This window comes from Poecile atricapillus, chromosome 2 (assembly GCF_030490865.1).
Source record: "Poecile atricapillus isolate bPoeAtr1 chromosome 2, bPoeAtr1.hap1, whole genome shotgun sequence".
NCBI lineage: Eukaryota > Metazoa > Chordata > Aves > Passeriformes > Paridae > Poecile > Poecile atricapillus.
The window spans coordinates 51,622,374-51,637,829 of record NC_081250.1 but is presented as its reverse complement, the minus strand read 5'-3'; the positions used below and the strand labels follow the sequence as shown (position 1 = coordinate 51,637,829).

Below are 15,456 nucleotides of genomic sequence, written 5' to 3'. Positions count from 1 at the left end.
TCAGACAAAACTCTCAGCAAGAGGGCTCAGGAGCCATTATTTTAAATAGTGAATCACTGGAAGGAGTGAGAAAAAAAAAGATAGGAGAGTGGGATGGCCTGTAGTGAAAAGAAATAGTCCATCTATTAATAGATAACAGGACTGGAAGGTATTGGACCTTACAGTACCTGTTGTGCAACTTCTTTGAAAGTGAATTCAACTAAAAGAGAGGCAGCGTAAACACCAGTTATATAAAATGGGAACAGCTCATCTTTACAAATTTTCCCAGAATTTATCAAACGAGATCAGATTTACCCTAACCCTTCAAAACATCTTGAATTTGCCACTAAAAGTACATCACATAAGTGATAAATAGTGCTCCCTAAGAGACCTTAAAGTTTTCATACTATGTCATTCCCAAATCTAACCAGTCCACTACATTTTCCTCCTGCCTTCTCCTGAATTATCCCAAAGCATCTAGAAGCTGTCAACCCACACTTACATTTTTCACACTACAGAACCAAGTTCAAGAAGAACTTGTCAAATGCAATTATTCTCTCTCATATCACTTTCATTCTCTACCTATGAATCTGCTCAAACTTCAGGTCTGCAAGGCATTCAGACACAGCACTGACACATCAAAATGTTACTCAGGGCTATCCTGTATTCTGTACAGGAGGACACAACCACTGGAGAATCACTGACTTTCACTCTTAGTGGATTGTAATCTATTTTCCTGTACATAATCCTGAAAGCCTCACCATTTGTCATAAATCTGTCTAAAATAATTACTCCTAAATCAGCTGAAAATTTATCAATTACCTCCTTTTATTAACTCTAAGAGATAAACTGAGATCTTATAATGGCTTTTGGCCTTCTCCCTGCATATGGCTGCCTTGGGGAGGACCCATCCTGGAAATCCTGTCAAAATCAGAGAACTGGCATTGACTTGAATGGGAACAGCACTTCACACCAGGACACTGCTGCATGGCATTACACTTCTTGTGAAAGCCTGCTGCTAAGGACTACAATCAACACTTCATCACAAACTACAGCCAATTGGAACAAACCAATTATTTTTGATGAAAAGGTGTTTGGAAAGACTTTCCAGTGAAGCAAGAAGATTGTCTTGCATTTAAGGCACTTAAACTCTTAAGGTTCACAAGTAGAAGGGTGCTCTACAGAAGGGAAGAAAAGCAGAAAGAAACTGAGTCTGGCCACAATGCTATTTGCATTGCAGGGTATGTGAAAATCCATAGAAATGGTAAAATTGGAGGGGAAGGCTGTCTTTTGGCTGGACTGTTTCTAACTGTTCCTGGATGGTGGGAATGGCTCTTTGGCAGCCACAAACCATAGCCAGGGCAGTTCAATGAGGATGGCACAAAGACTGAAGTATATAGAAATTCAGGAAGCAGTCATGTGCTTGAATCCGTAACTGCCTGGGGAGAGGAGGAGTTGGCTTGTCCAAACACTCAACAAATTACAAAAAGTATTTGAAAACTTCTTCCCACCCCTGTCCAAGATCAAGCCAAACATATTTTTAAGCTGGAATATGTGTGAATTGATCCCACTGTTGTTGAGAAAAATGTCCCCTCCAACACCGTACCCTTCAGACCACACCACACTGGCTCAAGGTTCAGTGGGATCAGAGCTCTTTTGGAATCTCAATGGAGCTCTTAAGAAGGGAAAACACCTAAAGAAGTGTCAGACCTCCTCAATCCTCTCTGTTGTTTTTTCTTATGAGTGTAAGAATATAATGGAAGTTGAGCTGTGGTATTCACAGTTTCCTCCACCCATCTGGCCCACTTCTAGTCTGGGATGAGCTCAAGATATCAAGAATATAACCTTAATGAGGAAAAGATTTTGTTGAATCATTCTAGAGACCTTCCCCACATTCAGCTGTGAAAGCTGTTGGTGCCAGATCAGAAATGCAGTTCTGCAGGTATTTTAGGTATTCATGAGCGCATCTATTTTCTCCAAAAAACCGGCAAAAAATACAGGATCTAGAACATGCTCTGAGACTTGAGCGTGCTCCACTACTGTAACTGTTAATATTTCCACTAGGAAATGGATCCTAAAGTGTGAAAGGCTGCTAACTGGTTAACTGAGTTCTGGTAATGTAAACCAACAACTTCTGGTGAGTTGACAATTCCTTACTTGAAGGTATTTTATCAACTGACTGCAAAGTAAATGCTTACTGAATTAGTTGCTTCAATTGGGTTAACGATTGTTTGGACAAATTATACATTACAACAGGACCTGCTGCAGAATTTGGACAAAATAGTCTTAACACCTGTAGATTTACTGTAAATACATTAAAACTTTCACTGTAATTTGTTACATTTTTAGCTCCTTGTAGGATTTTTTATTTTACACAGATGAATCTCCCATTAAGGCTTAGTCAAGGATGGAACAAACATATTGAAAGTCCTATTTTAATTTCAAACAAAATTATTAAAAAGAATAAAACAAAAAAACCCCCACCAAAACCAACTACTCTGCACTCCTTCCTAATAAACTGAAAATCCTACTTTTAGATTAAAAAAAATATGGCATCCATGTGTGTGTGCTTATTTTATCCCAGTCACTTCACAACAGCAAAAAAGTGACAGCAGATTTAATTTGCTGATGTGTCTGGGAAATTTTTCTGCTTCTATCCAGTTCTCTTTCCTGCTCTCTGCTCCTACCTTTATTTTTCTCTCTTAAAATGCTTACCTTCTCCTAACTTTTTAAGGAGTCTCTGTTTTTATCCTCAGTTTTCATTCCCCATTTTCCTCTTCCCAACATTTCATTTTTCTCTCTTCACACATGTCGTCACATAGGGGACTGTTTTAATTTCTAATTATAACTCAAAATCTATTTCACTTATGGAACTTTTATCAAAGATCATCATAGTTTCTTCAACTGAAGGGAATTCAACAGCACACCAGAATGCAAACTAACTCAGTCTTAAAACTGGCTGGATTTCAGCTGATTTTCCTGCACATCAGCTTATCAAAGCTTCCTCCAAGACCTGTTTGCTGGACTTGGACTCTGCTGAGCACTCAAGGAAAACAGGAGAATTGAAACTGAAAAACAGAGATCCAAATGAGCTTGTCGATGACAGGGAAAACAGCAAGGGTTCAAAAGTATGTTACAGTCAGAAAAGTAAAAGAAAAAAGTACCAAGAAAGGTAAGTATGAGAAATACTCCAATTTGCAAAAAGTTCCCTGCCCAGCTGTAATTAAAGCTGCCAGAACTGGAGTTCTTTCATTCTCCTCCACCCCCGTAATGGTATTTGCCTACCACTAGTATCTTCTTTCAAAAATTACATCTTAATTAAGTTTCTTCCTGGTATATCCAAATGCAACTTTTACTATTCTGCACTGAGTGCAGCTATAAAAACAGACCTTGTATTTTGCAGGTTTTTGACCAACTCAAAATTCAATTAGTAAAAATAACTATCTGTGCTCCAGAAGACGCACTTGAATTTCCCTGTTGGACTCTGTCTCGGTTGTTCATAAATAACCTTACACTTCTATGGCTTGGTGAACAAAGGCAAGCACAAATTTGGCAGCTTTAGCTCATTCATTGTCTCACTGTCAAGCTACAAAGCATTAAACTTCTCTACTTGGACAATACATATAATTTTATATTATTTAATATATTATATTTTATTAATATTTATTGTAATATATAATACATATAATTTTCTCTCTTTTCCATTGTGCTGGTAGAACACACATATATCTGCATGAACACAAACAGAGAAAATCCAACCTTATTCCATCTGGACTGTCATCCTTGAGGTTTTGTAACTGTATTTCTGTCCATGAAGTATAAGCACTACAAGGGCAACTTTATGGAAAGTTAAGACATGCCATCCTTGGGTCATATGTCCCCGTTTATTGTGCCTTTTTAAGTTCATAGCTGTGTCAAAGAAGAAGAAGCAAAGGCTATGGTGGCCTTGGTGAATCTGCCTCTGAAGTCTGGAGGTGGGGGAGAATGATCCTGAGTAGCTCACACACACTTCTTTAAAATCAAGGGGACTCACTTCCCAACATGCTCACTACAGATCCCTCAAAGCATGCCTGAAGCATTCCTCCTCCTCCTCCTCCTCCTCCTCCTCCTCCTCCTCCTCCTCCTCCTCTTCCAGCCTACCCGCAAACCTTCCTACTTCAAAATGAGCAACAGATTGCATCTTTTCACTCTGCTTCTGAAATGAGAGCTGACTGCTCTTTGACAAGACACACAATAGAACCATTTGCATGGGCTGACAAGCTGCTTCTTAAAATACTTAAGAATTTTAACATCAGTATTTTAGAGATCTCTTTTCTTGGTTAATGATCACATTTGAGTACCGCTTTTTTGGCCAGACTTGTGCTTTGGCTGGCTTGCGAGCCTGCCACACAACAGAATCAAGCTTACAAATCCCCAGGACACTCGGGCTGAACTTGAGTTTGCAGCAACATTTGATGAGCCATGAGGTTGCGGGTTCTGCAGATTTGCTGGAGTCTATTCTAATTGGGAGTCCTTAGGCAAGGGCACTGAGCCCTGTACTCTGTGAACAATTTTCTCTTAAATTCTCTCTAAAAAAAAAGATGGATGTATAAATTACCTATAATCTGAGTCTTCAGCCTCTAGTACCATATCAAAGTTGTCTCTTTTGTGTGAAGAGGCTTAATCACAAAACAACTGTTCAATTTCTTTCTCCAGATTAAGCTGTCATTGTTTAAAATACCTTTTTTGTTCCTTGCACTGGAAATGAAGTTAATTCAATGCATTTCTATTTTTTAAACTTTTTTGTTATTTTCTCCATCACAAGCTGACGGATCAGAGTAATGACTTCTTTCAGAGATTAACACCAGATTAAATTTTTTAAAACTCTTGAAAGTAACTCAAATGTCTAAAGCAATATAGATTCTACCCTTTCCCTTCCTCGGGCCATAACCAATGGAAGGGAGAAATAAATCTTATAGTGCAACATAATATTAAACTGAAATTGGATGCAAGACTAAAATACCACCACCATAATTTTTGTTATATGGTGCACTGTTTTCTTGCATATTCTATTGCCAAGCAGTTGAAATTCAGCTAAAGTACTTGCAAGAAGAAAGCAAGCAACACATAACATGGAAATTGTCATTTCAAATCTAAGCAAAAGAAAGACAAACCATCTCTAATAAAAGTTTGATCTCTTAATTTCTATGTACTATCTCCAAAAGCTAAATTACAAGCTGCAAAATACTGCAAAGGAAAATAGAGCAATACTTTTTTAAGAAATGAGAATTTGGCCAAATTCAATTCTCAAGCCTCCTAGGTAAATTAGGGACTGACTTAGGCTCTAATAAACATATATATAATGACCTCAAGACTCTCAGAGTCTCAATTACTTTGATCTTAAAATCTAAGCAGGACTTAGATTTTTCTTCAGGTTCAAAAGGAGTGATGTGCAACTCAGATAGAAAGAACACACATTACTTAGAAAGATGCAGGCCTGCATAATTGAATTTGTTTTGACTTCTCTGCCCCCTCCTCCCAAATCTCATTTGCATTTAAAGACATACAGTTTTTTGTAAGCTGCCATCTTAATGAAAGCAAAAGAGTGGTCTAGAACCAGACAGAAATTGTTTGGGGATTGTTTTCTAAAGTCACAGAAAGAACAGCATAGTGGAAGCTCAGAGTCCTGAAATCCTTTGCTTTAAGAAAGATTCTTTTCAACAGGACTTTCCAGACATTTTACATATATTAATTCAGTGGGACATAAAACATCTGTACAGGCTGTAAATTTGATGGCACATGCCATATTTCACTGTCTGAGTTGTGAAATACCTATGCACCTGTACATACCTATGGGAATGCCAGTCATTAGGCACAATCATTCCAATACAAGCAGAAAGGCACTGAAAAGGTGGTTGATGTATATTTATCCACTCTTTATCACAATACAAGAATTTGGGAGACTCAAACATAACTGTTAAAAAGTAAAGCTAAAAGCCAAAAGACAGATTTTCTTAACTGCAAGCAAACTAGAGAACACATTACCAAGGGTTGCTTTTGGTCGGGTTTTTCTTCTCTTTCTTTTTGTGGATACTTGCATTCTCATCAATGTAGCATGAAGGAAAGGGAGTAGACTGATTCTGGGGAAATTAAATCAATCTATGAAACTACTATATACAAAGACATCACCTCTGATGTAGGAAATCTTTAAGCAATACATTAGAGGGTGATGAAAAGTGTATCAAAGAAGCCCCACTGCACATACTTTTGCTTTTAACAGTATTCTGTTCTGGCCCAGCTGAATGAACATTTGATCTGACCTAGTGTGACTGTCTGTCATGTTCACCTCTACAAAAGTGCCACCAAGCACAGAATCTCTTACAAATTTATGACATATCTGGAACATTGCAATATTGTTACTTTCATTTAGCATGAATACGAAATCCACATAACCAGATTCACCTAGACAAGTCACTTGGAAACACAATCTTGACAAGACCTCTGACATACTGTTCAAGAACAGAACCATTTCTGAAAGCTCCTGTTGAATAATTACATGACTAAGGCATACAGAAAGCTTCCAGTCTAAAATCCTAAATTGCATATACAGTCACATACAGTTTGAACTATTAAGAGCAGGACCATAACAGATTTGTAAATTGTTTTGGCTTGATGAATCTCTATTAATATTAAGGCACTAAGGCTCTTCCAATAAATGTACATCAGTAGAAAAACACTACAACTTGGATCTAAATCCAGGTGGCATTAGGCACCCTCAACACATCAGAAGCAGAGCCAAGGCATGGCACTTTTTATACTTGTCAAAGATGTCGTCAGCAGAATGTATTAAACAAGGGATTGCTTGGAAGCTTAAGAAGTGAATGTCAAGCAGAAGTAGCCAGCAAGACTAAATGGTTTCAGATCCACTTACACAATTCTGAGAGTTCCTTCTGAAACTTTAAAACATTCCACAAAGGAATCAGGCCCTAAAATGAACCATGTTTTTCTTAGAAAACTGTTCAGTCTAACAAGAATGTTGTAAATGAGTCAAGCATTTTAATATCTGAAGTCTCATCCTGTATCAAAAATTAGTACTAGAAAAAATGTAACATTCAGGGATAAAAGATAAATTAAAATAGTCACATAAAAACTTAATGGTTTTCTTTGTTTTAAATTATAGTAATATAACTGAGGCAAATAAATTAATGCTGTGATTTAATAAAATTATTAAAAAGTTTGGCCTTGGAAAGTAAGCAGGAAACATGGCCTAAAACATGCAGTTTATCCAGAAAGTGCAGGTGTTAGGGAGACATAAAAGCACTACATCAGTGTTACCAATATATTTTGTAAATCTAATTATAGGTGCATCATCATAGAAAAAAAATACAATACCCACACCCTACCTATTAAACCTTTTTACAGCCCTGATAACCATTAGCCCTGGAAATGAAAATAGGAAAGTGCTACAACTGCAGAACTGCCTGAAAAAATAAGCAGCTCTACAAGACTTCAAAAAGAAAAAAGAACAGGAGAAGAAGTGGATTTGTAAATAAGTTCACAGCATTTAATTACAGATCTGAAGTAGAGCCTGCTAAGTCTAGAGCAGCCTTTCAAGGCCCACGAAGTTTGCTTGGCGGGAAAGCCAAACCAGATTTTTAATAAAGAGCATAGCCTGGATTTCAAAGGACATTGGATTCAACCTTCTGCTTCTAGGCATAGGTACAGATTTGGTGTAATTTTAGATAATGTCTTTGGACTTTAGACCTCAGAAACAGAACCTTGTTTGAGGCATAACAATACAAATGGCTGCTTAAACTTCAGAGGAATGTTTAAAAGGTTTCAATAATAGAAACATTCAGCCAAAGCAAGAAAAGGATGAAACTGCAATGACAGAAATATCACCACAAATCCTCCCTGCTTTGTGCAGTGTCATTTCCAATGCACTTCAGACGGTACAGAGAAAGAATGCTAGTGCATCTATTATGGGATCACATGAACATGCATATTTATAATGAAAGTAAAACACCTCTTCTCAATTTCTACTTTAACAATGACAGAAAATGCATAGAATAACGAACACCAAATTGCTAATCTTTATCCTTAATTTATAGTGCAATATAATTTCAAAAAGAAATTTTAAACACGACATTTCATTTTCAGTTGTGTAGAAGTTTTTTCAGTTTGAACATTATTTAACTCTAAGAAATGGGGAAATAATCTCTAATATTTTAATAAATTTTAATAGAAGACTACAAGTACATCCTTGATAAGCCAATGAGGCAAAACCAAGACCACAAAAATAAAAAGCTGAATAACCTCCGACACATGCTTACTTATTCTCTCCCAAAAGGAATACTTAACTCCTCACTTACACATCCCACTCAGAAGTCTGTTACACAGTTACTTTCCAGAACAGAACTTTTGCCTTTAGATGTTGCTGCAAACTCAAGTTCAGCCCAAATGTCCTGTGGGATTTATAAGATATTGATTCTGTTGTGCAGCAGCTCATGAGCCAGCCAAAGCACGAGTCTGGCCAAAAACCAGGTACTCAAAAATGATTGTTAACCAAGGAAAGAGATCTCTAAAATCCAGATGTTACAATTTTTATGTATTTCAATACAAACAACACAGTAATATTATCTAGTGATAGTGGCTTATCTTGTCTCTGGGTGTAATCTGCATGTGGGTAAGGAAGGATGGTAGGGGAAGCAACCCTAATTGGCAACATGATGCTTCCCTAAAGTCAGTGGTGCTATACTGATCTACTCACCTGAAGTTCTCTACAGCCTGTTTTAAGCAGCCCTAATGTATTTTGAGTCATGAACATATACAGCATTTCCAAAAGACAGTGACTTTGGAAATTGTCTGGACTACAGAAGGTGCTTTAATGAACAAGATGCTTTACAAGAGAAGAAATATACACCTGTCTCAAATTTCTGTGTTTTATTACATTTTTTGCTCAAGATTTTCTTAGAAACTCACCCATATTTACCATTCAAATTTTCTGATTATGGGAATTTAAAAATGCAAAAAATTATTTTTCCTACCATGTACACCCAAACTTATAATTCCAAAGTCTATCTGCATTTTCCTCAGTCTTGTATGAAGACCCCAGGCAAGGATTCTGTAGGGCAGGTGATGCTGTTCATTACACCTTTAAAATCCTGATGAATTACTTCTTCCTATCAGCTCAGCCCTTGTGCAGATGTATTAACTGTGTGAAGTAGAATGATTCACCATCTGTTCAAAGAGATATTAACTGCACATCACCAGTAAGATGCAACTGAGCTGACAAAAAAGGATGCTATGGCCAGGAAAGTAGTCCCTGTACAAAAGGGTAATAACTACTGTCTTCTTCCACCTCCTACCTCTTCCATGTCCCTTCTCTCCATTGAATGATCACTAACTTTTGCATTCTTTGATAGGACTCACCTACCTACCTGCATGCTGTTCATTTAAGCATTAACTGCAGAATCATAGAATGTTTCAGGTTGGAAAAGACCCTAAAAAAATCAAGTTCCAAGTCCCCTGCCATGGGCAGGGACACCTCCCACTACACCAGGTTTCTCAGAGCCCCATCCAACCTGGCATGAACACTGCCAGGGTGGGGCAACCACAGCTCCTCCGGGTAACCTGTTCCAGTGTCTCACCACCCTGAGAGTAAAGAAATTCTTCCTAATATCTAATCTAAACCTACTATCAATTTGAAGCCATTCCCACTAGTCCTGTCACTATATAATCTTGTAAAAAGTTTCCATCTTTCTTTTAGGCTACCTTCAGGTACTGAAAAGTTGCAATTAAGTAATTCCAAAACCTTCTATCTTCCAGGTTGAACCACCCCAATTCTCTCAGCCTTGCCTCATCTCCTGATCCCTTCACCCCACTAATCATCTTGGAGTCCTTCTCTGGGCTCACTCCAGCAGGTCCATCTTGGGGACCCCAGAGCTGATGCAGCCCTGCAGGTGGGGTCTCAGCAGAGCAGAGCAGAGGGGCAGAATCCCCTCCCTGGCCCTGCTGCCCACACTGCTCTGGATGCAGCCCAGGACACGTTTGTCTCTCTGGGCTGGGAGTGCCCATGGCTGGGTCATGTCCAGCCTCCCAAACACCAGCACCCCCAGGTCCTTCTCCCCAGGCCTGCTCTCCATCCGTTCATCCCCCAGCCTGTGTCAGTACTGGGGGTTGTCCATGTCCATGCCAAACAGAGTAGTGCATTTTGCAGTTTCCCCTTTTACAGACTCACAGAATCACACAAGAAGCTGAGTCAGAAGGGAACTGCAAGGACCTGTAAGTCCAACTCCCAACACATCATCATCCCCAAGAGTCACACCAAGTACCCAAGACTGTTGCCCAAATACTTATTGAATTAATTTATTCACAGATCATGAATTTTCAGTCTGCAGTGAATAGTATTAATCCGAATTTTTAATTTTTATTTTATTTTCATTTCCCAAGCTTTAATTGAAAGATTCCTGAGATTTTTCTCGAGTGGTTCTCCTAGAGATGAACAACCATCACACGTTTCTCCTTTCTAAAAAATGAGGTAGAATATGGAAATAAAACCCCACAGTGCCCAGAGTGAGACTAAAATCCTGCTCTACCTACTCATCCAGCCCTTCCCTCACAGTTTGAAACCTTTTGTTCTAACCATTTAATCCCAAGTCCAACAGGGAAGATTTTAAGCAAATTTTATTTTTATACATGAATTAGCAGCAGACTAAGTCAACTACCTCAGAAGGATTAAACACTTACTCCTCTTGCAAGAGCAGCCTGCTGCAAAGGTAAGCTGGTCTGTCAAGGCAAACTCTGAATTTGCCTGCTGTCCAAGGTGCCAGGGTAAAAAACTGCGCTCATCACAAAAGTCTAAACAAGTAGGCAGGTGAAGTGTTAAATACCAAAGAGTCAGGTAAAGGCAGAACTTTGAGCCCTAAGACCTGAGAAAAAGTGAGTTTACATTTTTGCTGCTCACTGCAAATAAATTAACGCAGGCAGCAATTTATCCAATAACTCATTAAGGAGGGCACTCCACCAAGTGTGGCAAAATTTGTTGACTGTAATTCAATGCTTCGGTGGCTGAGAAAAGAGACAGATTTCTCCATCTGCAGCTTTCCTCTAAAAAGGTAAAGTTATATCATACAAATAGCACATCGAGAAGCTATAGAAAGTATGTAGGTACCCACCAGGTGGGAATCATGGTAAGTTAATCTTTATTTCTCTGTATCTCACCATGCAAAAGAAGTCACAGATTTTTCAGGAAGTTTCATCCTAGTTTCTAGGTGCTGTAATCTCTAGCAACATACAATCTATTTCATCACCTGATACTATGAAAACTCACCTTGTGCAGGATTCGGGCAGTACCACACGTCCTATGTTTGTTTTAAGCATTAGTACAGTGCCACAAAGCACAACTTCTGAGCTTCTCAGGTGTTTACAACTGAAGCCTCAAAGGAAGCAATGGAGCCAGAATCACTTTGTGACCTACGGCAGCACTAATGGCTTGGATCTTACATGCTCTATCACACAAAAACTCAAAGGAATTTAATTTACCTTGGCCTTGTAGTACTCCATGACTTCAGGCTGAATGGAATCAAAATCACCACTGATGTAATCAGGCAAGAAGCTGAAACGAAAGCAGAAAGCAGTGAAATGAAAAATTAATCCATCTTACTATATCTAATGTTTATTTTCTCAAGAATACTAAGGGGTACAAGCATTAATCTTCTAAAAGGAATATGAGATTCTTAAAAGAATGTTAAAACAAGTTGATGTGAGGTGATATAAAATAAGGTAACAAACAAAATGTAAAACTGGTAAATCTACTGTCCCTTTGCTGAGGGAGTTGCACATATCTTAGATGCTTATATATCTCTTCAGGTTGGAAAGACTTGCATTTGCCTGGTCCTAGAAAGACAACTTTCAAATATCTTTCAAATGTATCATTCAGTCAGCAAAGTGTTTGAAATAGCATATCTGAGTGCTGTACATCAAGCCTCAGAGGATATCATTTGTCAGAAGATGATGATGATGATGCTTCTTGGACAGCTGGTATGCCATAAATGTTTCAAGGATCTGTATTTTAGTTGTTAGTGATGTCATCTCTTTTATACTCTTCTTGATTATTAAAAATACTCCCAAAATACGGAAGCCAAATGCTCAGTGATTTTTAACTCACATGAACTTAATTTCAATTCCTAACCATCATTTGTACAGTAATACTACTGCACAGCACATGGAAATAATTTTGTGATATTTATCTCATCTTGCTACATGTTGCTTTTTATTTGCAGAATGCTTAAAAATATTTATTGTATAAATTTGTATCAAATTCATAATGAAACATCCACTGTGTTATAGCAAGTTTGTTTTTTTTTTTAAATTCACAATGCTCCCCAAAACACTCAACACAGCTTTCCATCTTGAACAGTTTCTTGAGTTTTAAGAAATAGCTGACAAGTGAGTGTTTCCACTGTTTCAACAGATTAGGCTGCACTGAGGTTTGAAAGTAAAGCTGTGATTTTAGTTTAGTCCACAGCTACCATACTTTACAATGGGGATGAGAGTTCATCAGCAAATTAGTTTCCAGCTTAAACTGTGTTACAAGGAATTGAGCAGAGTATATCAGGACATATTTTCTCTGCCACATGATTTTTGAAGAATGCTGCAGGGTCTAGAAACTCCTCATACCAGAAAAACTGAAAAAAATCTCATGTTCTGTGTCTGTGCAAAGATTTCAAAAGAAAATGCATCGTAACTGGCTACGATTTTCTTTGAAAACTGAAAGCTGTTCCAGTAGAAGCTGGTAAGTACAATTGCTAAGAGTTAAGTCATGTGCAACTATGGCATTTCAAATTCCCTACTCTCTAGTATTACTAAGGTTGTTATAAAAGGATATATTCTAAAAATAATCCCTCCAGAAGTGATGGTCCCACATTCACTGCAGTGAGAAAGGCAGTCGCTGCTGCACTGGGTTTGACTGAGGACACAGGGATCAAGTAGGAGAAATGCAAATGCTTCAGTGCTCTGTCTCATATGTCTCCATCAGTACAGTTCAAAACTGAACAGAAAATTAGGTTTGCTCCTTCATTGTAAATACTGATATTTTCAAGGTACAAAAAATACCACATTTTCAAAAGTTAAAATTTAAATAGCTGGTTTTTACCTTCCCATGAGTTTCCTAATGAAATATTTCCTGAATACAAGCCTAAAAACCTGCAGGTATTCTCTTTCAATTAGTTATTTTATAATTACTTTTAATGGCTCTGTTTCAATCAGGAAGAAATAAACTCACTCTAGGCATTTCAGTGGTGGCCCTGAATGCAAGCCCTGGAGGTGTTCCAGCAGGTTGGGCAGGAAGAACAGCAGCCCGTTGTCATGGAAAGCCAGCTTGGTATGACATAGATATCCACTGTGATGAAAAAGTTGTTTATCTTACTGAAATGCCATATATAAATCCAAAAGTGTCTTTCTTTTTCTTTTTTTTATCCTCTACAGCAGCTACAAATTGCAGAGCTTTTAAATAATCAACTATTTCTCCTGAATGTTTCAAGAGCCATAAGTGGGAGAAGAATTAGCCAAAAAAAATGTGTCTTCTAAGAATCAAGTGCTGCTTCACAGCTTTTGTTCTCATCCAAAGTAAAACAATTTCCAATCAAAAAGCTATTTTGATTATGAGTATTTCCAAGCAGAAGGAACAGGCATTTCAGTTGCACCACCCATGGGCTCTGCTGGGGCTCCTGGCTGTGCTTCCTGAACACATCTCTTCTGCCAGGATGCTCTGTGTCCATTTTCCACATACCCTCTTCTAAATCATTCACTTGGAGCAACCACAAAACTAGAAGTCACTAAAGGGAATAAGGAATTGTGGCTGGGTCTTCAAAATTTTGAGGTGTCTAGGCTTCCCATTAATGATGATGAAATGAATTCCTGCTTCTTTTCACCTTCCCTTTTAGAAACACCGGAAACAATGAAAGTTCAGAAAGTCATGCCTGATGAATTAAAAAAAAATTACTAAATCTCAACTTCACTGTCTGCCCCACAGACATGAAATATCTGCTTTCTCTTCAGAGGGAGGATGGCTGCTCTTTGTAGCTCATTGACTATGCAACCTACAAAAGTGAGGCAACATTCAGTATCGAGTCAAAGGCTGCATTTTTGAGTTATGTGGAACAAATTGCCTGATCAATGTGAGCAGATCTGAGTCAAGGCTCTTTCCAATTAACACAAGTGAACAAAGTTCATTGTGTGAAGAACTCTCCTTGACTGACTAACCTCAGAGACAAGCAATGATATAGAAATAGGGGGAATAATTGAGAGGTATATGGAAAAAAACCTTCATACTAAAGTAACTCAAGAATTTTTTGTAATAATTGGGTTTGACTTGTCTGCCTTCATATAGTTCTGTGTATGTATATTCATATAGCTTTGTACAGTTTTGTATTTACTCCTGAATACAGACTCTAGTGCAGCAGAACAGGCCCAGGGGAATCACACATCCAGCTTACTTCTATTTCAGTGGAAGAAATTATATCAGGAGAAAAGTAACAGGAAAGGCCTCCCTATAAAAGTTGAAACAGCTGCTCTTGTTTAAGTACAGATTAAAACCAGGTATTATATTAGTCTAACCCATGTTTTCCTGCTTTTTGAACTCAAATTCATGAATAATTCTTATTCTGATGCACAACTGTATTGAAGATGACATATTTCAGTGACATATCTGACACACATCCTTTAGTGAAGGAGTTTAACTTTTTGCCCATGATGGCAAAATATGTCTTTAATTCCTAGTGCAATTTAAAATTTTAATTTCTAAACAGCCCAGATGATACAGTCTACTGCATTTCAGAACCATATTTTATCAGTCTCATTAGCTATTAATTATCACTATGCATATAAGGTCATGACCAGCTCAGCTGGCTTGATTCTCTGCTGCTTTATATTGACATTTATCAGGAGCGAGCCAAATCCTTAATCCTAATGGGACTGAAAGTATAAAAATCATGTGATATCAGTCTAGTCTACCAAGTCTTTGGTAGAGCTGTTAAGAAGCATAACACCAGGCACTGGGCAACAAAAAAATCTTCAGAGGTTTGGGCCAACTGGAGTTTTTCTTACTCTTTTCAATCTCTTTTGGTTTTTGGGGTGTTGAGGGGTTTATTTGGTTTGGATTTAGGTGTGTATTTTTTGTTGTTGTCTGGACTTGCCTTTTTCTTCCTCATCAGGGTACTTTAGAATCATACTGCATCCATCTAAAATGAGTATGGAGCCAGGAAGGCCAGGATTACTTTCAGATAAGGACCCAAAGGCTCTTCAATACCAGACTGCTTATGTTTTATTGAACTTTATATATATATATATATATATTTTTTTTTTTTTACATAGAAAACTCATAGTTTCCATATGAAACCTTTAAAGGTTTAGCTAGCTTAGGAAGGAAAAACAACACTATTTCTCAGCAGTTTGGAGATGGATATCAACTAGATGATTTACACAAATTGGATAAAA

At 37.8% G+C, this 15,456-nt stretch overlaps 1 protein-coding gene across 4 annotated transcripts in view; it reads right to left on the bottom strand.

The window, feature by feature from the left end:
• The window catches only part of TPK1 (thiamin pyrophosphokinase 1), a 296,432-nt gene that overhangs the window by 146,350 nt on the left and 134,626 nt on the right, over positions 1 to 15,456 (bottom strand). For all 4 annotated transcript variants that reach the window (XM_058832786.1, XM_058832787.1, XM_058832788.1 and 1 more), the window contains one exon: positions 11,503 to 11,575. In XM_058832786.1, coding sequence (XP_058688769.1) covers positions 11,503 to 11,575 — 73 coding nt within the window. The remainder of the gene's footprint in view (positions 1 to 11,502; positions 11,576 to 15,456) is intronic.